Here is a 25,974-nt window from a genome sequence, read left to right on the forward strand (position 1 = left end):
ACATAAAGGCAGATATTGAGGGAATCCTTCATACAAACACTTTGGGGACCACTTATTTAGTGCCTTGTAAGAAATTTTCTTGGCCTCAAGTCTTCGAGGCTTTGGACGTGGATGAGAATAGACCAGGGTTGGAGGAGGGAAGCTCAGAGAAATGGAACTCTCTAGACAGAGAGCACGTTGGCTGTCCCAGACTATTTCTGAATCACAGCCTGGTTCAGAAGGAGTCCCTGTCCTAAAACTCCTCCTTCTCGAAGGATGATTCTAAACTCATATTTGGATCAAGAAGTTTTTTGAGAATCTGATGAGAGCTACAGATCCTCTCTCCAGAAAAAATAAACACGTGTGTGTTTACAAATGCATACACACACACACAGAAATTCAGAATTTGCTTATGGTATCATGTCTTTTCTTTGCCATAAACTTGAACAACTTCAGCAACAACTTCTAAGCAAAATTCCAGGCATCTCCAACCTTCCTGCAGTGCTCATCCCAGGTTAAGAATCTCTTGATTTAAAAGCCTTTGGTTTGTTGGTTGTTGTTCAGTGGCTAAGTCGTGCGTGGCTCTTTTGTAACCGCATAGACGGTAGCCCGGCAGGCTCCTCTGTATGTGGAATTCTCCAGGCAGGAGTACTGGAGTGGATTGCTATTCCCTTCTCCAGGGGGTCTTCCCGACCCAGGCAGATTCCTTACCACCGAGCCACCAGGGAAGCCTAACTTTGGCTTTTGCCCGTCTGGGCTGCCTTTGTTCTGTCCCCATCAGTGGCCCAAGCCCCTTCCCGCACTTGGGGGTTTTTACCTGCGGATGCTCCACGGGACGTGTCAGCCTCCGGGTCCCCGTGGCTCACCCTTTCTCATCTCTCAGGTCTTAAGTCAAACGTCAGCTCTCAAGAGACCTCCTGGGCCCTTCGTAACGACAGTCACACCTACACCACTCACTCTTCCATCACCTGCTTAGCTTCTCCACAGCACCCACCTGCTGAGGCCTCCCGCCTGCTGCGACAAAACGCCGCAGACCGGCTGAGGCAGCAGAAATGCACCTCCTCACCGTTCCGAGACTAGATGTCCAAATGCAGGTGCCGCAGGCGGCTCTCCCCGAGGCGTCCCTCCTTGGCTTGCAGACGACCGCCCCTCCTGCCTCCTCACTCGATCTTACCTCCGCGCGCACACCCAGGGCCTCGTTATTCCCTAAGAACACTGTCAGCTTACATAGGACCCACCCTGATGGACTCAGTTCACCTGAACACCCGCTTTCCAGACCCCAGCTGCGAAGCTAGCCACATCCTGCCTACCAGGGTTTGGTCATCAACATGAATTTTGAGGGCACACGGTACCATCCGTCAGGCTGGCTTCCAAGCTGCTTGTCAATAAAGCTTTTGTCGTGATTCCTGTAACACCAGCGTCATTAGCTGACCACTGCCCCTGCCCCTGGCTCAGAGGGAGCAGCTGGTCGCTATGGAAACGCTCCACACGAGCTTCTCATCAATGTCCCTTCCACAGAAGAGGAGAAGTCCACCCCACGCTTCCTTTATAGCTCTGCTTGGAAGGAGTGAACGTTTTCTAGTAACTTTTGTAAGGGAGACATTTAAAATACATAGCATTGCTCCTCAACAGCTGATCCGGGGGCGGAGGAAAGCCTTGAATTCCTCTGAGAAAGAAAGCCTGGTTCGGTGTGCTCTCAGAGCACCAACTGGATCCAAGACGGAAGGGTCCCCTGGCAGGGCTGACAAGGCTGGGGCAGGGGCACAGAGGCTGTCGCCTCTTACACAGTGTGACCAGTCGCTGCATGTTCCTCCGGGTCCGCTGACCCTTTGTCAGAGGTACCATTCATCATACGGCTTCGTTTTGCTGTCAGGGCGGTGGGGGGCTCTCTGAACCCCCCAGCCTCAGAGCACCTGGCCAAAGGTGAATTCTCATTACCCGATGATAGCGATTGTTGGGAATACTGAGGAGCAAAGTAATGAACAAACCCCAGGAAACTGACAGTCTCGTGAGTTCTTCCTTCCTAAGGAAACTTGGTCGCTCAGTCTTGTAACCGGAGAAGGCAATGGCACCCCACTCCAGTACTCTTGCCTGGAAAATCCCATGGACAGAGAAGCCTGGTAGGCTGTAGTCCCTGGGGTCCCTAGGAGTTGGACACGACTGAGCAACCTCACTTTCACTTTTCACTTTCATGCCTTGGAGAAGGCAATGGCGACCCACTCCAGTGTTCTCGCCTGGAGAATCCCAGGGACGGGGGAGCCTGGTGGGCTGCCGTCTGTGGGGTCGCACAGGGTCGGACACGACTGAGCGACTCAGCAGCAGCAGCAGCCGCCTTGTAACTGGACCGTTTGAGTGGGGACTGGCCGATAAGTCTCCTAGACTTTATAAACACTAGTGCTTCCCGTTGTTTGGGGTTTGCTTTGTTTCACACTTGTGTGTGTTGTGAGGGGATTTAATCTAAATAGAAATGCAGGTTCTGGAGAGAGGAGAGAGGGGGAGGAGGGAGAGAGAAGGGAGTGCGGAGGTTGTAATAGAATTCTACATCAGGTGTTGTATCCCGCCCCTGCAGGAATGGTTAATTGATTAAATGGCAGTAATCGACCGATCAATCAGTCATACATTAGAGCAGAAGTTCTCAGCCCCAGCGGCATGTTAGAATCCCCTGGGGAACTTTTAAAAGCCCCAGCTCCCAGCCCATACCCCAGGCCAGCAGAGGCAGAATGTGGTAGATTCTGGGGATCCATGGGGCCCCGGCACTGGTGTTGAAAGACTCCCAGGAAGCCCCGCCATGGCTCGGGGCCAGCACGGAGAACTCACTCAGGCCTGGGTGCAGCCAGGTAACTCGAGGGGGCGCTTACTGGTTGTGAACTTGGATGGCCTGCTGAGCAGCTCTGAGCCTCGACCTCCTGTCTTGAGGATTGAAGTGGAACAGGTGTCGCTGGTTAAACACTTGGGTTCCAGATCAGGAACATATGGAGGTGGGACTTCCCTGGTGGTTCAGGGGCTAAGCCTCCATGCTCCCAACGCAAGGGTCCCGGGTTCAATCCCTGGTCGGGGAGCTAGATCGCATGTGCCGCAACTGAACGCTCCCATGCTGCAACTAAGACCAAGTAAAGAAATATGAATTTAAAAAGAAAGAACTGCCGGGTTGATAAATACCAGGTGTTTCTCAGCATCACCATGAAAGCGGGGGCTCCGTGTCGCCGTCTGGCGGAGGCAGGGAGGCTCCCTGGGGTCATGCAGCCTCACGCCTGTGACTCCACAGAGGCTGGAGCAGTGGACAAGGCATGAGGCGGAGCTCCCGTTCCCTCATGGAGGGAAACCCCAGGGGCCGGAACTGGAGCTCCCGTTTCCTCATGGAGGGAAACCCCAGGGGCCGGAACTGGGCTGGCCCTTCGGAGTCCCGTGAACAAGGCATCCTACCCTTGCCCTCGTAGACCCTGAAGGCTGGCGGGCGAGGCCAGCGTGACACCGCATTCACACAAACCAACGTGTTATTCACGACAAGTAAGAGAGAGGAAGTCTGGGGACCTAGTCTAGCTTCTGGGAGAAGGAAAGGTCCTTCTCAGGGCGTGATATTTAAGAAGTGGGTGAGGGTGCCACAGGAATTAGCCAGGCAGAGGCATAAGAGGACGCCTCCAGCCCAGGGGACTGCGGGGGGGTGTGGGGGGCCAAGCCTGTGAGGAGGGATGGAGCCTGACATTTCTGAGCAGACTCCATTTAAATCGTAAATAATTGAATAAAAGAGCATGTTTTTGCTGCTGTTCTTAGAGCATCTCCAGGCACTCAGATGTACTTTGCAGGAGACGGGTGGAGTCAGATGAGAGACTAGGTTTGAAGTCCAGACAAATCTTAATTTTGCTCCAGATTCACTAGAAAATATTTGCGTGGGCAGGGTTGGTTGGGGGGTGGGGGGTGGTCAATTTAACCTCCTGAAGCCCTGCTTCTTCATTTGTAAACAGGAAATAATCACTCCTATGTTCCCAATCTGCTGTGAGGATTGGTAGCTACTGGTCGCAGTCAAATCAGTAAAGGGTAACAGGTTATCATTACGAAACACTGCGGCCTCTTGGTGACAGAAAAACCTGGTTCAAATCCCAGGTCTGACATTTCCCAGTCCTGTTGTCTTGATCCCATTACTTCAATCTCTGTCCCTCAGTTTTCTGACCTCTGAAAAGGAGGTTCATAAGAGCTACCTTTGGAGATTATTTTAAGAATTAAAGAAAACAATTGAAGTCAAGCTTCAGACGAAGGGCTTCCCAGGTGGCACAGCGGTAAAGAACCCGCCTACCAGTGCAGGAGAAGCAGGAGACTCGGGTTCCACCCCTGGGTCGGGAGGATCCCCTGGATGGGAAATGGCCACCCCCTCCAGTATCTTGCCTGGAGAATCCCACGGACAGAGGAGCCTGGCGGGCTACGTGCACGGGGTCGCAGGGAGTCAGACACAGCGGAGCACAAGGAGCAGACAAAGAGCAGCATGAAGGAGAGGATCGCTCCAGGCAGGGAGGCCTCTCCAACAATGGGAGGACGGGCCTGTTTTATCTACAGACCGTGTCCAATCCACGCGCCTCCGTGCCCACTGTAGACACATCGCGAACAGTGCTGCCCTGGGCGTAGACGCTAACCACTGCGGTAAAAAGCTCCAACGTTCATTTTCCGTACCTGGCGGGCAAGCCGGTCTTCCTAAAATGCGGACAGCTCGCATTTAGGCAGCAGTGGAGTCCCCTAGCTCTGTCCACGCAGTGACTCGCATCTGGTTCTGAGTTAGTTGTAATAAATAATGCTTGGCTCTGCGCTCCCACCTAGAGAAGCTGGGCTCCACTGTGAATCGTGTCTCTGGCGGTGTGGACTTTAAGCTGTCCAGGTTGCTTATGGCGGTGTTTGCCAGCATCTAGACCTCTTTCAAACAATTTAAGTGCCCTTTTGGAGTATATGAATGTGGCTCAATAAAAATGGGTACAGAAAAATTGCTTCCTTTCTCTCCTGTATGACCGTGCACCAAAAGCAGCCATACATGAGAATTACCAAATGTTAAAATACATAATAATTGCCAAACACGAAATTATAATTAACACTGAAACCAGCAGGGGTATCTTCCCTTTCCATTGTCAGGATTTTTCTCCTGATCTTTGCCACCCTTCTAATTTATCTCTTGAAAGGATGATAACAGTTGGATGGTTTTTCAGTCCTTATCATTTTTCAGGATATAGCTTTACTGAGCAATGTGTCTTTAGAAGAGTCTAGTTAGTTCCACTGACAACAATAAATACTGGCTGGAAAACAGGTTTTGAAATCATACAGACCTAAGTCCAAATGCTGCTCTGCTACTTACTAACTGACCTTGATGTTCTTAACCAGGCCAAGCCTCTGTTTTCTCATTAATAAACCGGGACAATGAGATCCAGAGTCAGGGATTAATGTAAAAGGCCGTCCCTGCTGCTCAGTGGTAAAGAATCCACCTACCAATGCGGGAGACGCAGGTTCAATCCCTGGGTCGGGAAGACACCCTGGAGAAGGAAATGGCAACCCACTCCAGTGTTCTTGCCTGGGAAATCCCATGGACAGAGGAGCCTGGTGGGCTACAGTCCATGGGGCTGCAAAAGAGTCAAACATGACTGAGCGACTGAACACAACACCATTGTTAAGTGCAGAGCTTATAATGAGCACTGAATAAAATGGTAGGTGTTCTGGCTGCTTTCTACTCTCATCTTATTAATATCCACATCAAATGTTTTGAAACGCTATTTTATCCTTTTTTTATAAAAGGGGAAAACTTTTCTTAGCTTCACACCTGAATTGACAACTGATTTCTTTTCAACATATGTTTAATGCCTGAACTAAAGAGCCTCTTTCTACTTAGTTTTTGAAGTTTCCAGTAGAAAGGAATAATCCATTTTCCAGGATCCAATAATTACTTACTTTCAACACATAAGCAGAATTTTATGCATGTATTTTTTTATTTATTCTACACATTATTCAATAGCACTTTAAAGATACCATATTGTATGCAATGCAATAAAATCATAAAAGAAAATAATTTTTTTAAGTCTACATTTTACTGAGCACTTATGGTAAGCCAGGAACCATTTGTGAAAGATACTCTTTTCATCCTGATTTTGCAGATATGGAAACTTAAGTAGAAAAGGGGTAAGTCATTTCCCCTAATGTCACCCAACTAATAAATGGAAATGTCAAACAATTAACAAAAATGGCAAAGGAAAAAGGAGAGACATTATGAAGAGAAGTTAATGGATACAGACTGTTCCCTTCAGAGGTTGTCCAGATGGTCTGTTGGGCCACAAAACTGACTCTGAGCTCCCTAGCAGTGAAAGCAAAAATGGAAGCTTGATACACTCTGAGACTGGCCTTTTCCATAAAGAAAATCCATACCAGGATTTAAGAATAAGCCACACCTTTCCTGATACCTACTGTCTAGAAGAACTTCCTTACATGATTTTGTGATAGAGTGCAAAAAAGATCATAGGAGGTTCCCATAATTTTGTTGCTGTTGTTCAGTTGCTAAGTTGTGTCTGACTTTTTGCTACCCCATGGACTGAAGCACACCAGGCTTCCCCGTCCTTCACTATCTTTCAGAGTTTGCTTAGACTCCTGTCCATTCAGTTGGTGATGCCATCCAATCATCTCGTAATGAACCAAATATTAAAAACTGAAACCATTTCTTTCTGTTAAAAAAAAAATTCAACCATTCCTTTCTGCAAAAAAATGTGTTTTGCTTAACACTGGGCTCCATCTCTTTTTAATAATTATTCAATCCAAGCTTTGTCAAAGCATCATTCTGTGAAGAGATTCGTGTTAAAAAGCATGTTGGGGGGAGGGAGAGGAGCCGGCCTCACTCTGCCTTATCATTTTTATTTAGACTGACGTACCTTTGGTTATAATTAGGGATAACTGTACGGCAGTTAAGACTTCATAATCCCATCATTAGTTGGCAGGAGACTTTCAGAGGGCAAACCCTCATGCCACTCCTTTCATTTCCGCTTCTTAACTACTTGGGTAGCCTGAAGTTGAGGCGTGTGCTTTAAGGAAAAGCTTTTCTGCTGCCATGGAAATCTTCCAAGCTGCCACACAACCCAGGGCCAGATGACACCCAGTGACAGGGCCCCCGCCCCCCCGGAGGGCCCCGAGTCCCCCGCCTGATGCCTCTGCTGCTGGTGGTCTCCTTGATGTCCGCTTGTATCTGCCAGTTTCCGTAACAGCCGTCTTGCACACCATGGTTAAGATATTTCAAACCATTCCAAGGGCCGCCCATTAAGCAGACCAAAATGGAACTTTTTTTTTTTAATTATTTCTAATTTTCCCATTCCATCAGACACTGGAAGTTGGTGATGTAGGACAGAGGTCAACTTAGATGTTTTCCCTGACACTGATTTAAAACACAAAACATGGAAAAGTCTCCTCCAGCGTTAAGGCTATGGACAGTTGACAGCCTGGTTTGTGTCATGAAGCATACATCACGCATTCTAGACACATGGTTGATTTATCACAAGTTGTGCTTTAAAAGAGGAAGTTCAAAAGTTGAGATTTTCCAGTGTGTCGATTATGACCTGCATGTTGTCTGCATGTAGATGTCCCAAGGAGGAGACCATCATCAATAATAGCATCATGATCAATAATAGTATTGTCTCCTCTTCTTCAAGGGTCTAATCAAGCCCCTTCAACAAACCAATTTTTTCAAAAAGTGTTGTCTCATGGGCACAGATTCACCATTGGGAATGGTTAGTTTCTTGGTTAAAGATAAAAGTTCTGAGATACCAAACATACACATTTCTATTGAATATTGGAATATCCAATTCCACTTACTACCATGTCACCTTGCATAAGTGATGTCAATTATTTAAACCAGTTTTTCCCTCTGTAATACTGGATACCCCACTGGGTAATTAAAATAGTTAATGAAAATAATACATAAGTGGTGGGCCCAAAATTAACAGTCACAACCGACTCAGCAGTAAAGAATCTGCCTGCCAATGAGAAAGATGGGGAAGAACGTGGGTTCAACCCCTGGGTCGGGAAGATCCCTGGAGAAGGAAATGGCAGCCTCTCCAGATTTCCCTTGCCTGGGAAATGCCATGGGCCACGGAGCCTGGCAAGGTACAGTACATGGAGTCACGAAAGGGTCAGACACGGCTGAGTGACCAAACAGCACGGAAAGTCGTTCTCGCCATTCAGAAACTCAGACACGTCCTCGCATCTCTGGTTTCTTTTGTGACCTCTCTTTCCCAGCAACCACTCTGGGTCTCTGTTTTCCACAGCTGGAAAACTGCATGGAAGAAAGAAATCAATAAAAGGCAAGACTACATCAGATGGTATTTTTAAAACATCACCTACCTACTCACATGAAGCTGTGTCTGGCATATAAAATGTGGTCAATATATTTGAGCAATTATTTTATATTTGAGCAATTATATTTGTATTATAATAAATATAATTATTTATATTATTTTATGCTCAAATAGTTTATTCAAAGACTTGAAATTGGTCCATCGAAGTTTAAGGGTTTCTGCACACAGTCTTCTCTTAGGAAAAATTAGATGAAGCACTCATGATGAAAGTTATCAATGTAGGTAAGCCAATTTGGATTTTCAAATTGTAAAATCAATCTGAAAAAAAAAAATAGTAACTGCTATTACTATAAAAAAGCAGTAACTGATCCCTGGATTACACAGTTAAAATCACTTGTCTCCATTTCTACCTGGCCTCCTTGTCAGTCTTTTTTAATAAAACATTTCACATATCTTTAGCATTTATATCTCAGTCTTTTTTTTTCCGTTTCAATCAAATAGTTTCAAGAAGCCCTGGGTTAGGAGTCAGGTGTCCTAACCCCATCATTTAATCCCCATTGGAGCAAATTATTTAAACTCTTTATCTTTGTGGCTACTAATATCTAGCCTATATATCTCAGCGGAGAATATACTTACACCCGTGCTTTGAAAAATGTAAATTGCTTCAAAATGGGGCTTCCCAGGTGGTGCAGTGGTGAAAGAATCCGCCTGCGGTGCAGGAGACCCAAGGGTCTTCCTTCCCGGGTCGGGAAGATGCCCTGGAGAGGGAAATGGCAACCCACTCCAGCATTCTTGCCTGGAACATCCCATGGACAGAGGAGCCTGGCGGGCTACAGTCCACTGGGTCCCAAAGAGTCAGACACAACTAAGCAAATAAGCACACACAGATTGCTTAAAAATAGCAGATTAAATTATTCTTTGAAGTTGAAAGCACCAAACAGGTGGCAAATCCTCTTGATGTCCATTTATGTGTCCTTAAACTAATTTTTCAGTTGGTCCTCTTTTTGTTCTTTACATGGTCTCTTTCATAGAATTCGAGAAGGGTTCTAGGTAAATCCATTTTTTTTTCTATCGTATTGTTTTAGTGTAAATATTTTAAATTTTCTTTTTCATGTTTGAAGAGATAGAGCAAATTATTGCCTCCCAAAATTCATTTGCTCAACAAATATTATCAAGTACTTACCATGTGCCGGACATCAGCTAACATGCTTGAGATACGGATGTATGCGATGCACACAGCCCCCACCTTCCTAAGGTTTATAAGCCAGAGTAGGAGGTGCACACATACATGTAAATATTAAAACTTACATATATGATGCTGTAGGTAACGGACATGGTCCCAGAAGGACAACACGAAAGGTACAATATTATAGCAAAGCAACCACACCAAGTTCAGCAGGTAGGAGGAAATTTCTCTGAGGAAATGACATTTAAACGAAGACTTCAAGGATGAGAAGGTGCTAGCCAAACAACGAATAAGAAGACAGCATTCTAGGCGGAGGGAAGAACATACGGAAAGACAAGGAGGTACGTTTCAGATACCGTCAGAAGGCCAGAGTTGCGGTTTCCCTGGTGACTCAGTGGTTAAAAATCCGCCTGCCAATTCAGGAGACACAGACTCCACCCCTGATCTGGGAAGATCCCACATGCCTCAGAGCACCTAGGCTCCTGTATCCTGCTGTAGAGCCCGGACACACGACAAATGAGCCCACGTCCTGCAGCCGCCGAAGCCGAATGCCCTAGAGCCTGGGTTCCCCTGCAGGAGAAGGCACTGCAGTCAGAGCCCGTGCACCGCAAGGCTGAGGGCAGAGAGCAGCCCTGCTCGCCACAGCGAGAGAAAGCCCACACAGCAACGAGGACCGGCACAGCCGAAAATAAATACATAAACAAGGAAATTACTGAAAAATGTAAGGCCAGTACTCTCGCACACATCACTAAGGCATACAGACCCAGATGAGGCGGGAGACATGGCAAGGCAGATCAGGCCAAAGTCTTAGGAAAACAAGGTTTTTTTCCTAAGTGCCGCAGAGGACACTGAAGGAGTGAGCTGGGAGGAACAGGAGGGACCGCCGCAGTCTCATCTCAGTTTTCACAAGCTCACTATACATGCTCATGGGAGATGACCCACAGGACACAGAGTGGACCCGAAGCCAGTGAGAGGGGCCCCCAGTCATCAGCGAAAGGCACACAGGCTCGAATGGGACGCGGGGTGAAGATGGACATCAACTTCGGCGAGGGAGGTTATGACGAGCTGTCGAGGATGACCCCACTTTCCAGCAGGAACAACTGAGCAGTGTGCGGTTCCATTTCCCATGAAGAGAGAAGTTGGAGAGGAAACAGGATCGGGGTGGGGATAAGTGACCTTTCAGGCACCTGTGAGTTACTCATGCAGAGATGTCCAGACGCCAGTCGTACAATGGGTTGAGGTTCTAAGCTCAGATGATAGAATTGTTTTCCACTAGGTCAGAGGTTCTGAATCAGTGATAATGTTGCCTCCCTCCAAAGGGACATTTGGCAAAGCCTAGAGATATTTGGGGTTGTCACAGCTCGAGGGTGAGTGGGAATGCGACCGAAACCTGGTGGGTAAGACCCGGGGATGCTGCTAACAGCCCTACAATGTCCAGGACAGTCCCCCACAACAAGGAACTATCTGGCCCCAAATGTAAACAGTGCCAAAGAGGAGCGATCCCAACCTCCAGAGTCTTCAAAAATGGTGCATGATGAAGGTCATGACTCTCTTGGGAGAATCTGTGAGATGTCTGATGTTCTTGGTCCCTAACCATGAAGCGCTCAGGGTAGCAATCCCAAAATACCCTTTTCGGACAATAATGCAGCTCTGAGAAGAACAGAGGGCTTCCCTGATGGTTCTGATGGCAAAGAATCCACCTGCAAGGTGGGAGACCTGGGTTAAGTCCCTGGGTTGGGAAGATCCCCTGGAGGAGGGCATGGCAACCCACTCCAGCGTTCTTGTCTGGAGAATCCCCATGGACAGAGGAGCCTGGTGGGCTGCAGTTCATGGGGTCGCAAAGAGTTGGATGTGACTGATCGACTAAGCACAGCACAGAGAAGAACAGTACAGAGTAGAGAAAAAAGAAGGCAGGAGGCCCCCAGCAAGGGCACAGAGAAAAGGCAGAGCCAGCCAGAGTGACTTGCCGGGGATGCCGGATTCCTGCGTGGCCAAAGTACAGCGTATGTAATTCTACAATCTGCTGATGGCTCTGTACTAATACAAAAATAACTGCATCTTTTCGCCTGGCTCTCTCTCACAAACTCTGCTTAATGAACACTGCCAGTGACTTTTTCGATATGTAATTACAATTTTTATTTATTTATGGTTTATTTTTATAGTATTAGCTGAACATATTAAGGCAAAAAACTCATGCAGCAGCAAAACTTGGCCTCAACTACCATTTGAAACGGAGGAGGAAATGGCAGCCCACTCCAGTGTTCTTGCCCGGAGAATTCCATGGGCAGAGGAGCCTGGTGGGCTACAGTCCATGGGGTCGCAAAGAGCCAGACGCAACTGAAGCGACTTAGCACGCAGGCATCATTTGAAAGGCAACCAAGACTATTTGCTTCTTTGTTCTTCACTCATTCTACACAATTTTTTCTGAACAGCGAAAAAGGTAACAGCACACATTCTCATCCCCTTTCTCTTCATTTTCTAGTTTTAATTTTCTGCCAGGTCTCATCTTTAGACCTAGAGGGAAAAAGAGGTTTCTCTTCTTTTAAGACAGGAAATTCTTAAAAAAAAAAAAAAAAAGAGTATCTTGTCCCAAACTGGCCCACGATTCAGGTCTCCTTTTTATCATTCTCTTATAGTATAGAAAACCAACCTTCTGAAAGAATTCTCTTCCATCAATTGTGGTGGGATATGAGATCTCTCAGAAAGAAATAGCATTATAGTCAGGTTTTAATAGAAGACATTCATATCTGGAATTTAACTGAATAACTGTACAGACACTCTTGGGGAAATGCCTGTAAATTATTAATAATGCTAGTGTTTCACATTTTAAGACATTACCAACCGATCACAGGCAAGATAAGAGGCAGGGTTTAAGAGACCAGAGAAATCTGAATCTGGATACCCTTTCTCCTGCTACCAACCAGGTGTCTGCAGGTCAGTGGTGTCACCTCTCTAAATCCCCGTTTCCTAGGCTGGAAAGTATAGACATTAGTATCTCCTGCACTGCAGCATCATGAAGTTGACACGAGGTAAGGCATGGATCTCGGAGGGGTAGCATAGACTAGACGTGCAGAAAATGTCAAGTTATCAGGACGGCTGGATCCTTTCATGCTGAGGCCCCCAAAGTCAAGAAACCTGAGCAAAGAGTTACAGAAAGTCAATAATGAGGTCGGAACTGAGATCTTAGGAACTAAACAACTTCATTTGTTTCCACACAAGAGTCTATCATGAAAGTATTTTTCCAGAAAATGACACTCACGTACACTTGTGAGTGTTTTACAGGGAAGAGAAGGGTTATCAGACGCATGTGGGAAGGCCTAGGTTAAAGAAAGGTATATTATGTTGGATTGGGTTGGGCTTTAATTGCAGGAATACGTTAATGTGTACTGTGAATTCCCAAAAAGGTGACTGTAGTAAAAAAAATTTTTTTTTTCCTTTCTACCTGTTCCCCTTCCCAGAACAAATTTTGACCTAAGAGAAATCTAGCCAGAGAAGTTTGGGGGTTGATCAGATCTGGAGCTGGTCCAAGGAAGTGATAGATGGAATAAGGTTCTCTAAAACTGGTATCACATTAGCATCGAGGTCAGGGAGGAGAAACCAAGGACCACAGACAGACTGTGTATGAAGCCGCCTCCTCGCCGCAGACGTCCTGTCTCATGATGTAAAGCGTTCACTCTTTAGGAAAGGCAGGTTTGGCCCTCCTCTCTCCTTCCTGTCTTTTCCACTTTCTCCCCTGCCTTCTGCTTACTGTATCTGCTGTAAAGCACGTGGTGTTCCCAGTAGCTCAGTCGTGTCTGACTCTTTGAGGCCCGACGGACTGTAGCCCGCCAGGCTCCTCTGTCCATGGAATTTTCCAGGCAAGACTACTGGGGGGGCTGCCACTTCCTACTCCAAGGGATCTTCCTGACCCAGGGATCGAAGCTGCGTCTCTGGTGTCTCCTGCGTTGGCAGGCGGATTCTTCGCCGCTAGCACCGCCTGGGAAGCCCCATGCCGTTGCAGCTTCTAGCCTCCACTTCCTTTCTCTTTGACTCATCTCTCTTCCTCCAACCATGCGACCATCCTCCTGGGAAGCCCCATGCCGTTGCAGCTTCTAGCCTCCACTTCCTTTCTCTTTGACTCATCTCTCTTCCTCCAACCATGCGACCATCCTCCTGGGAAGCCCCATGCCGTTGCAGCTTCTAGCCTCCACTTCCTTTCTCTTTGACTCATCTCTCTTCCTCCAACCATGCGACCATCCTCCTGGGAAGCCCCATGCCGTTGCAGCTTCTAGCCTCCACTTCCTTTCTCTTTGACTCATCTCTCTTCCTCCAACCATGCGACCATCCTCCTTCACGTTTCCAGACCTGCCGGGAGCAGGTGAGTTCCAGATCAAAGACTGCTGGGACCCTTCATATCTGCAATACAAACGGTGACAGAGAGGAGTGATTCCTTCCCCTGACAGTGGTGCCTGAGTGCGCATGGAAGCTTCTGAGTGGGACTGCCTCGATTTAAAGCCACCCACTGCTTTTCATTAGTCGTGGGACTTCAGACAAGTCACTAACCTCTTTGAGACTTTTCCTCTCTCTTTTTTAAAACAAAGTTGTTTGAAGGGTTAGTGATAGTCAATGCAAAGCATCTGGGATCTGGTAGGTATATGATACTGGTCGCTAGTATTGCAGTCCTATGCTTTCTTACCAAGGAATCTTTTATAAAGTCTATTATGATTATTTTGCACTCAATTTCTCTGCACACATCAAATGCCATTCAGTTTTCAACTTATCTTTGTCGTTCTACTAGAAACTTGGATATTTTCCCTTTCCAAAAGACAAATTAAATATAGGTCCTCGGTGTTTTTTCCTCATTAAAATGAGCACAACCACTAAATAATGTGTAAGCAAGGAACGCCGCCCAGATGGGACTGATGGAGATTATATGCATTCGTACAGCCATCCAAATAGCACATATCTGGAAAAAAAATTCAGCCCATTAAATACTTTAAAGCACTTTCCCACCACACAAAAAAAAAAAATGTTGCTATCTTTTGACTCGGAAACTTAAGTCTATTAAGGTATCTGAACATATTGAATGGTTTTAAACACAAAGATGTTCATCACAGTTAATATTATTGAATAAAACTGGAAGTGAATTAAATGTACAGCATCGCAAGAATGGTTTAGTAAAGTTTGATGGTAAAGGTGACAGAATTCATCCCACTGTTCACAATGGTGCTTCCTAGTGAAAGGACAGAGAGGGAAACCTACACAGTAGGCCCTGACAACTGTGTAAACCGGATGAAAATGTGGGAAAACCAGATACCAAGGGAGTACTGCAGGAGGTAAACGGGAGCTCTATCCTGATGTGAGGCCACAGGTTAACTTTTTAATGTTTTTAAATGCTTCACAATAGAAAAACCATACTTTTTTTTTTTTTACTTTTAATTGTGGTTAAAAAAAAAAAACCACATAACATTTACCATCTTAACAACTGTTGAGTGTGAGTTTAGTGGCTTGGAGTACATTCCACTCACGTTGTTATGCGGCCATCACCGTCGTCCATCTCCAGGACTTGCCCCTCTTGCAAAGGTTGCCCCTGACAACGATTCTGCTTTATGTTTCTCTGAGTTTGACTTCTCTAGGTACCTTATACAAATGAAGTATTTTAACATTTTATGACTGATTTATTTTCACTTAGCATAATGTCTTCAAGATTCATCCATATTGGAGAATGTGCCAGAATTTCCTTCCTTTTGAAGGCTAAATAATATTCCATTGTGTGGCTGTACCATTTTGCTTAACCATTCATCCTATGATGGACATTTGGGCTGCTTCCACCTTTTGGCTATGACAAATAATGCTGCTGCAACAGAGGTGTTCAAATATGTCTTCCATACATTATATTTTAAAGAATTTTCCCCCTAAGTTAGCTCTTGCTTTCTATGTCTCATTCACTCATCATATCATACTAGACTTAACTGAGACCCTATGCAGAACATTAATATCAAAGAAAGAGGTGAGCAATTTGACTATCCAGGCTGCTCCTCAGAAAATAATGTATCTTTTCTGTTGTTCTGGTTCCCATTACAGGACAAATGCCTTAGTTCCAACTCTCCAGCCTGGATTCCCTTCACACCAGGCCTTGCCCTGCACCACCCCGCTCTCCTGACAGTGATTCCTCTCGACACCCTGCTCTAAGAAGACTGCCACAAAAAAAAAAAAAAAAAAAAATCACCCCGGCCATTTCTCTTCATCCGCACTAACAATTTGGTAATGAAGTATTGATTTCCACTTCTCTGCTTATGGACAATATTAGATTTTCATTGATAAACTGCAACGGGGCTGCCTCTTCTCCACGGTCGCCTTTCCGCTGTCACAAGAAAACAAAGAGCCGCTGAAGAAGAAGAAGGACTGCGAACACTGATGTACTTATTTTGTCAGTTTGTACCACTTGACAGGAAAGGGCGGGGGAGGACGAGTCTTCAGAGTTTAATGTCCAAGTGGGCTGCCCTTAACGTAGACGCTTGGAAGCCTATTTTCCATGGTAATGTCCATTTCCTATTTATAACCCCTCTGGGAACGTTTGTCTAAAGGAAATGTTTCTGTTCAGTGCAACAATTACAGTTGCACCTGGATTGCCCAGTCCTGCCCTTGCACTTGGGAGCCATTAATCACCACAAAGTGGAAGAATTATTAAGTTAAACCAGAGTTTGAGCCAAGAAAACCTCTGAACAATGTTCATCTTCTGGGAAAGTTGTTCACATAGTCAGGCTTAACCGTGTTGCTGCCAGTGACTTTTTCCCATGCCGTAGTGGGCATCTGTATTAGCATTATCTTTATTGGTTAAAAAACATACAGTTTTGAGCATGCACCACTTTATATGAGATCTGCAAATCAGGACAATTGGGGGAATTGGGGAGATGTAGAATCAGAAAAAAATAAGATGAGATCACTGCAGGGTAGAAAGTTCAGCAGCAGCCTTTTGTGGTAATTTCTTTCTCCAGGATCGGTTGTTTATGGGCTTGGAAACACAGCTTAGCTGTAGAAGCAACAGAAAGCATGAAATAGGGTGTCCATCTTAAATGTGTTCCTGCAACTTTTTTCATTAAAACTTTGAGGGCCCAATTTTAATTTGTGGAATATTCCCGTTAATAATGAGATCTAATTAAGACATCCATTAAAAGCCCGTTAAAGTTAATTTAACGTAAAAATTCCAATAGAACTGTATTAGATTTTCTCCATTAAATTAACGTTATGGATTTTTAACGGATGTCTTAATTATACGTTATTATTAACGGGAATACTGTATTACACAGATTAAAATCAGGTCCTAAGTCAACTTGGAAAAGCTAAGAGCATGCTTTACTATTACAACCTTTGTATATCTAGTGCATTGTTTGGAAATGCAGAGATAGATCTGTTTAGCTGTGCATTTTCTATACGACTGAAAGCAACCTATAATAGATAAATCTGTTATTGCATTTAAACAATGAACTTCCTCATTCTCAAAGGACAATAAGTCTAGCTTGTGTTGTAAACTGCTGCTCAGCTACAGGTGAAATATTTAAACTATTCTAGGCACAGCACAGGAACTAGATGATTCTGAAACACACGAGTTTCTTTTGTTGTTGCTTTAATTACCAAGGAAATCTCTGTCAAATCTTTTAACACCAACAAAATGAAGCCAAATATCTCCAGATATATCCTCTGCGCCATTTCTCGTGGCACCTGCCTGTTGGAATTGTTTTGGGAATTTTGACATGATCCCTAAATTCAACATTGGAATTTAAAAAAAAAAAACTTCTTATTTACCTCCTAGAGAAAGTGTTGCCCTTATGCCACATATAATAGCAAATTGCTTTTTTTATGGCATGCATAACCTAGATGGGAAAAAATATGGCGCTTCGGGGAAGGAGGGAAAAAGTAAATGAAGTTCCAGGAATGTCATTCTGAAGTAATGAGGCATGGACAGAAAATATACCCCTCACATCATCGGATTGAGATGGCAGTCGAAATAGCTTCATTGAGGTGTCAGTGCTCATCCATCAATCAATCACCCACAAGGAAAAAGAGCAACAGTACAAGGGGCGGCTTTTATGGGATTTACTCATGGGCACAGGGAACAGCGGCTCAAATGCAGCTCTGACATGAAAAGCAAGGTGCTGATATTATTTTTTATGATGGGAGGATCATAAAGTGAATTGAGAACAGCGAGGTCTGTCTTTGCTTAACCTATTCAACCAGAAATGAATGGCGCTCAACTGGAAAGGAACAGTCTTCAGATGGGTTAAGATTGAAGGGTGGACTCTACTGAGCACTGTCCTTCGACAACAAAATTCTATTAAAGGGAAATCAATGCATTAGCACTGGGGTTCTTGAAGCTGTTAAAAATTGCCTGCTCCAACCCAGGGTTATTAGATAAATGGATATAATTCAGATCCTGTCTAAACCGTCCCAAAGCAGATTCTTGAGCTCTTTCTCCAACTTGGGGAAAACAATGCGATTCTCAACTCCATGGAAATTGTTTCCCTTCTAAGAAAGAAATAAATCATCTGCTTCAACACATCATCTATACAGTTTTGTTAGCGCAATTTCTGTGGAGGGGTGGGTGGGAGGCAAGAGACAAAAATATTTATAAATTTGGTAAGACTCATGAGTCGTTGCTTGGTAACCATAAATGTCACTGCTGAGGGACAGCTGCCAATGCTCTCCTTAGGAAACAAGATCTGGGCTCTTTTTGTGAGATGCACACAGAGCTCAGTATATTCCTAGAGACCAGACCTGTCTTCATTTGGCAAGCTCTGGAAAGCTTCTAGAAACTTCCTTCTGGAGGGGGAAAAAAAAGAACTCAGGAGAATGTTTTTATCTGCTTTCGTACCATTCTCTTCCTCTCTCTGTAAATAAATAAAGTGCTGATAAATTGGAACATTCGATGGACAGAAAAATGATGGGCAAATATCATGCAAACTATACCTAAAGATCTCCATTCTGTCCCCAACCCTTGGTATCAGTGAGGGCAGGACCGCTTTTCCTTCCCTTCCCTCCTTCTAGCTAAGACCTCCCACAGGCTGCAAACTGAAATGTCTACTGAAAAAATCGTATATATGGCTACTTCAGTTTTAGGCATTTGGCCCCATTTTGTAGTTCAACAAATTCACCAAATGTACAGCATGTGACAAGACACCGGCAGCAGAAGACAGAAGAGGAAACGCAATTTATTCAGCAAATTGACTAACAAATGTTAGCGGGCGTCTGCTGGGACTTCCCTGACAGCCTAGTTGTTAAGACTCTGTGCTTCCAATGCGGGTTTGATCCCTAGTCAGGGAATTAAGAACTTGTATGCTGCATGGTACAGCCAAAAAAATTTTTTAATGATATTATCAGGCATTTATTGTATGCACAACACTCTCCTAGGTGCTACGGGATACAAGGTGAACAATTCACACAACATTCTGGTCCTCGGGTGTTTACAGCAGCGCCTAAAGGTGTTGATACCAGATACCTGGTGAGGGGCTAAATTAGGGTCCAACTCCCCTCATGCTATTTGCATTTTATACCTGTTTTTCAAAAATAATAATCTTTCTGAATAGGAAATTCGCCTTCTGAGAAGTATACAGAGAGGAAATAGTTTAAAAATAGGTCATGGCCTAAAAGCAGACTATAATCATAGAATAAATTGAATAGTCCAGACAGTCCCCACAGAATTTAAGGTCAGAACTAGATTTCTTAAACCTCACCCCCAGAATGCGCCTGCTCGGTTGCTGGAGTCTTTCATAATTAATGTCACAGACACGAGCCGCTGAATTGAGTGGAAATGCTGAAAACAAACAAATGAAATGACATCTTGGGGAGGCATTTAGGTAACTCCGACTGAACAGTGAGGAGGTGTGTGTGAGTGTGCGTGCCCGCGTGTGTGTCCATGAGTATATTTTACTTTCACCGTAATTTTCCAGGGCCTCTGGACAGGGCCACAGTAAGACTCGACAATTTTCTGAAACTTCCCACAGTAAATCCAAAGATTACACGGCCTTCAAAGGTGCTTACAGCCCGTGTCCTTCCCATCTGTCATTCCCTAGGTTATGTGACTGCTTTCAAATATTTTTCACTGGGTTTCATTTTTCAAGTTTGTTAAATATTTTTTGTTTTAAAAAAACATAAAAAAATGTCACTTTCACATTATCTTCTATTCTCTGCAATAAGAATCGAAGAGTGCTGATGAATGCTGAAATAATAACAATAAGGAAATATATTGAAGGTTTCAAACACACAAATATACACATGTACTTCTAAAGAACAAAAAAGTGGTATCTATTTTGAACATGCATTTGGCAAAAAAAAAAAATCACAAGTGAACTTTGCATTTATTTTTTTCCCCGTGAGATGTTAAAATGCTAATTTCATTTTCTCCCTTCCTATATGTGGCACTTTCTCAAAATATCCACAAAACACTTTTAGACAAAGATTGAGCAGGAGAAAGAGACCCAGATCTCCATCCCCACAGACAGAGACATGTTTCCATTGTAGGGAACCATTAAACATTTTGAAACTTGTGAATTATCTTTAGAATTTCTATGGGGGAATTTTACCTCTTCATCCAAAGTAAAAGCCACTTATCTCCTTTGGTTTCCTGTGACAGATTCAGAAGCAGACGCAGATACACAATTTCCAGGCTCTAGTTAATCTTCTTCCAATACTTCACGAACAATGGGCTAACAGGCGTGGGTGTTTCTTCAAAATTATTCATGCGGAAGGCAGCCCAAAGCTTCAGGGAAAACTAGAAATGTTTTATGGATTAGAGGAGGACTGTTTTAAAATGCTAGTACCAGGTGGAACGTTATTTCTGCAACAGAACTTTGTCCATTTCCATTGGAAAAATATATTCCAAGTAAAATGGCTCCTGCAAGTAAAGGCACCCTGATCTGACACCTCTCAGCATACAAATGATTTTACCAATAGCCATATGATGATCATTAAGGCCTTTTAAAAAAAGCAACCTGATTGAAAAAAAAAAAAAAGATTAAATACTCACAGCCCTTCTACAATGTTTATTTGCTTAAGACTGCTTTTGGAAGTACAAATAATAACTCTTCTGTGAGAACCCCAGGAGAAGTTGAAAAATTCTAACAAATGGATTACTTTAAAAAAATTTTTTTTTAAATAGAAAACCCTCTCACTCCCTTCAACCCCTCCGGAAAATGAATTTCAATGCATTTACTAAATCTTGGACTTGAAACCTACATTTGTATCTCAGCCCCCAGGCAAAGGCTTATATTTACAGAACTTGAGCAATCATACGATTCTATCTCAAATATGAAGACTTGGTACAGCGATGTATTCACTTTCTAAATGACCCAGATAACATTCAGGAATTATAAATGTGTATGTATGTTTTGTTTTAAATACACTAAGCTCAACCAATCTGCGGAGAAGATGTAAAAACTATTTTCATTCTGCATGGAGATCAACGCAACAAACATTCCAGTTTTGCAGTATAATGTTTTGGCTTATAATACATCAGATGCTAGAATGTGCATGCAAGTCAGAAAAAGCTGACATACACAACCATTCTTGTTTGGCTCAGGGTTCTTAAATGTCATAATATCTGGGGATACAATCGACTTTTTGGTCTCTGATATGCTGGTATCTTTCTAATCCCTTCTGACTTTGACTCCTAACAGCCAGGCACCATCGGCGTAAATCAGAAACTTCCAAACGCCTTAAAAATCAAGAGGGTAGTTGATCATACACAACCTTCACGCCGGTCAACCAGTTCTTACTCTGCAGAGCGCGCGTGGGTTTTTAAGAAATTTGGCATCAACCACGTTTGTGTTATATATTTATCCCCTGTTACTTCTAGACATTTTTTTTTTCTTTTGGAATTGGCAGTAGGGGAGGTAGGGCATAGTGAGTTGGGAGAATTCAACCTTGCTCTGAAGGAAAGTGTCTGCCAGCAAAGAAAGGCAAACACGTTTTTGTATTAGGAAAGCAGACTAGTCATTTTCAAAGAAAAATGACGGCAAGCATACCTGTAGAATGTTCCGTGCGAGCGCACTAATTTTCTATAACCTGCATGCTGTATATACTGCATTTGCCTGGATACTAGGAGGGGAATCCAGGCTGTTTTCCTTGTGTAAAATGCAGCTCGGATGGCTGAGAACAGCAGCCTTCCGTACGTTTTTATACTGTACATATTTGTATATACTAACTATATCGCCATGTATGAACACAGATTTTGTTATATTTGCTTGTTTCTGTTTCCTACCAAACTGGCCCACAATGGGGATTCTTTTGTATAGAAAAAAAAAAATTATGCTTGTAATTTTTTTTCCTGATCATTCTCTTTCAATAGCTTACGAAAGAATTAGATCTGAGTTTACAAAGAAACAATTAAGAACCAAGTTTGTCTGTCTGCATGAGTCCATCCAGTTGCTGGATTTAAGGAGGAATCAACGTCCTAATTCAGGGTTTTCCTTTAAAGGCATGCTTTACCCCTTGGGAAAACTGCAAACTCATCCATGTAAGAATTATCCTCTTTGTATTTTATCTAATAGTGCCTGAACATTTTTTTAATGTCTTCTTAGAGGAAGAATTCATAATTGTCAAAATTTGAAACATTAGCTTAATTTTGTTTTTATGACCTCGCAATTCTTTTCCTTATTTATTCGGTTGCTGTTGTAATGGGGCCCCAGGCCATTCCTGACATCGGCGTGTTCTTCTTCTGCATTAAGGATGTTTTTAAAATTACAGAAATTATTGAGCCAACAGGCTGTTTTAATCAAAACCATGTTTCACTTGTTTTTGATGATTATAAATTGTCCTTGCAATGAAAAAAAAGATTTTTTCTGCTAGGAAAATTATACCACCCTGTGGCCAAACAGATTCATCACAGAGAGGCATCCAAGCCTTCATCTCTGGGATCTGGAAAGTTCTTTCCCTGGCTGACCACGCTTTCCTTTGCGCCTGATCATCCCAAATACTAGTGCTCGATGCAGTCACTATTTGCAGTTTTCCAAAGGCTCAGCTACACTGTCACTGCCTAAAGACACACCATGCCCCCCGGAAACGATGGCTTTGCAGCTTGGAAAAAAAAACCCACAGGGATTTTCAGGAAAGGTGCTCCTCCTTTTGTCCCCGGGCGCCAGCCTCCTGTCCTTCCTCCTGATTCTAAACAATTTGATCTCGATACCCCATAGAACTCAGATCAGCCAAAAGAAACACCTGGAGCAGCCGCCGGCTGAATGAAAATGACTTGGTCTGGGCACACTCGAGATGCATGTGTGATGCTCTAGCAATGAAATAATCTCTAAAAGGAGAGGGGTTTTTTAAAAAGTACAATTTTACCACTAGAAATATCTTCTGATGGTGGAGGTGAAAATTACATCAAAGAAGCCATTGTTTTTTACCTCTAAAGATTTTTTTTAAGGAAAAATCATTCCACTTTGAGAACTGTAATTAAAGCCCTATATAATAGACACTACTTCTTTTAGCTGTTGTGAAAAAATAACGCCACCCTCAGCAAGGTTTATGCGAGCCCCTCATTCCATCAAAAAGGCTTCTATCCGTGTGCTATTTACATCCTTAAGCATGGTAACTCTTTCCTTTGTGTCAAAAAAAAAATCTCTGTCTCACCCACTCAGGAGTTATTGGAAATAGACTGTCCCCATCTGAAACCTTACCATAATTTGCATCAGGAAGTTCAACTGCCGACATTAAGGACCTGGGTGTGTTCAATTATGATTTTGCTGGAGGCTGTCCCTCATTTGAATGCTGCAGACATTGAACCACCTTTTGGAAATCGGGCTGATACAGTATAACTCAGACGGGCCTCCCGACACCATTAGCTTTGCAAATGGCTTCATTTCCGTCAACCACGACTTCCGCTTTGGCTAATTGAAAAATGAAAATTAAAGGAGAGAAGAAGAAAAAAAAAAAAAACACAGATGCACTTAAAACATGAAAAGAATTATTTATATGATAAAAATATATTTAGATTTTCAAAGCACAAGACTGAATAGAAGTGCTCTTTTTATGCTTTCTGAAGATGTTACTGTTAAATGTCTTTCTACATCAGGCTTAATAAATCTGTAATGACATTTGATGGATTGATTTCTGCCTATGTGTGTTTTTTTAAGATGGCAAGAGAGGAGAGGGGAAGGAGGGCGTGGGGAGCTGCGCTGAGCCTCGGGAGGCCACGCCAGGAGATTATTGGTGGGCTTCTCTGTTGCTCAGACCCACTGACCCACTTCTAGCATCTCCCCTTGTCTCCAGCAGATTCTTTTTTTCATCTTTTTTTTTTTTTTTGTAAACGAATGCCAGCCATCTTGCTTAGTTTCTAGGCTGCCTTTGCAGACTCTCAGATCCAGTCAGCTTGTGCCTGAGTACTTTACGGTGGAATCTCAGCAGAGGCAGTGGGCAGCTGTCTCTCAAATTCAAGGACGCAACAGAGCAGACAGACACGATGGAGAGACCCAGGCTCCTCCCCCTTGGGCCATGGCCCTGCTGTGCAGTTTCCCTGTCTTCTCCCCTCCTTTTCCTTTAATGCCCCAGGGGAGAGAGACCGTGGTTTACACCCAAGCTGCCCAGGCAGAGGCCGATGCCCCACCAACAACGATTGCTGCGCAGCCGCTCTCGTCTGCCCTGTGGCGGGGCTGCAGGAGACCCGTGCTCGTCCAGTGATGACGTCCACCTCGTCGTCGTGGGCCCGTGTCTGAGCCAAGAAATGAGAGGCCAGGCTAGAGGAAGCAAGGCTGCAGAAAGGAGAGGCAGTGAAGGCAGAGGGCTGCACTAAAGAAGCCCCTAACCTCCAGGGTCGAATGCCTCATGAGCTGAGCTGGAGCTGATCTAATAATAATAGACACATGCATGGTAAGTGTGATGTGCTGGAATCATCCTGAAACCATTCACCCTCTCCCAGTCCATGGAAAAATTGTCTTTCACAAAACTAATCCCTAGTGCAAAAAAAGGTTGGAGACGGCTGGGATAAGCTATCTGGACTGAACCATAACGTTCTTGGTCTTCATTCTCTCGGTGAATGCGAGGTGAGCACCCACTCTAGGTGAGGTCTGAGGATTCCATCGATGGGTCAGTGCAGTGATGGTGACGAGAACGGAGCCTGCACTCAAATTCTGTTGAAGATATGGGCTCTGTCCTGCGTTATCTCTGTGACCTAAGGTGAGGTTAAAGGAAGCACAGAACATTATAGGAGGAAGAGTAAAGGGAGTGTGGGAACACACAGGGCCCCCGGCCACCCTGAGAAGCCACGGAAGGAGTCCTGAAGGAAGCGATGGTCAAGATAATCTCTGGGACTTGCCTGGCTGTCAGTTGGTACTCTACACTTTCACTGCTGGGGCCCAGGTTCAATCCCTGCTTGGAGAACTAAGATCCCACAAGCCTCGTGGCAAGGTCAAAAAAAAGACAAAGTTTACTTCTCCGAGGTAGAGGATTAGAAGTACCAAATATACACAAGAACATACCCCTTAACTGCTCCCTTTTTCTAGGTTTAAGATACAGCTCCTACCTGTTCACTCTCTGTCTCTCCTGAATACCCATGCTTGCTAAATCACTTCAATGTCCAACTCTTTCCAACCCTACACACCAAACACCACTAGGGTGCTCTGTCCACGGGATTCTCCAGGCAAGGACACTGGAGTGGGCTGCCATGCTCCCCCAGGGGATCTTCCTGACGCAGGGACTGAGCCTGCACCTCTCACATCTCCCGCACTGGCAGGAGGCTATGGAAGGTTTCTAACTGGGCCCAGAGCGCCCACTCACATCCACTCTCCACACAGCTATGGGAGTGGAATGTTAGTAAAGTAAATCAGACCATGCCACTTTGCTCCTCAAGACCAGAGCTACCAAGGTACTTATCTCAGCGGTTAGAGACCGCTGAAGAATCAGATAGTGAATATGTTTGGCTTTACGGGCCGTCTGGCCTCTGACCCAACAACCCCACTCTGCCATTATAGTGAAAAGCAGCCATAGACGATAGTAAACAATGGTCAGGACTGTGTGCGGATAAAACTTCACTTATAAAAACAAGCAACAGCCCAGATTTGGCCCTTGGGCTATAGTTTTCTGACTTCTGCTCAGGATCCTCCAACACTCAGGTTTCCATTTGTCTTAGACTGGTTTCCTGTGGTGTTGGAGAAGACTCTTGAGAGTCCCTTGGACTGCAAGGAGGTCCAACCAGTCCATTCTGAAGGAGATCAGCCCTGGGATTTCTTTTGGAGGGAATGATGCTAAAGCCGAAACTCCAGTACTTTGGCCACCTCATGCGAAGAGTTGACTCATTGGAAAAGACTCTGATGCTGGGAGGGACTGGGGGCAGGAGGAGAAGGAGACGACAGAGGATGAGATGGCTGGATGGCATCACCGACTCGATGGACGTGAGTTTGAGTGAACTCCGGGAGATGGTGATGGACAGGGAGGCCTGGTGTGCTGCGGTTCACGGGGTTGCAAAGAGTCGGACACGACTGAGTGACTGAACTGAACTAGACTGGTTTTCTGTGGAAACAGGTCTGGAGATGAGGACAA

The 25,974-nt window shown here is 44.5% G+C and overlaps 1 protein-coding gene across 2 annotated transcripts in view; it reads left to right on the forward strand.

Moving 5' to 3' along the window:
* TSHZ2 (teashirt zinc finger homeobox 2) overlaps nt 1-23,376 on the forward strand; it is a 496,921-nt gene extending 473,545 nt beyond the window's left edge. For both annotated transcript variants that reach the window (XM_019972595.2, XM_019972596.2), the window contains exon 3: nt 15,532-23,376. Coding sequence is in view for 1 of the 2 variants with exons in the window: in XM_019972596.2 (XP_019828155.2) it covers nt 15,532-15,533 (2 nt within the window). In the remaining variant the exon portion in view is untranslated. The remainder of the gene's footprint in view (nt 1-15,531) is intronic.
* Nucleotides 23,377-25,974: the final 2,598 nt, after the last annotated feature.

The sequence above is a fragment of the Bos indicus genome, chromosome 13 (assembly GCF_029378745.1).
Source record: "Bos indicus isolate NIAB-ARS_2022 breed Sahiwal x Tharparkar chromosome 13, NIAB-ARS_B.indTharparkar_mat_pri_1.0, whole genome shotgun sequence".
In the NCBI taxonomy this organism is placed as follows: Eukaryota; Metazoa; Chordata; class Mammalia; order Artiodactyla; family Bovidae; genus Bos; species Bos indicus.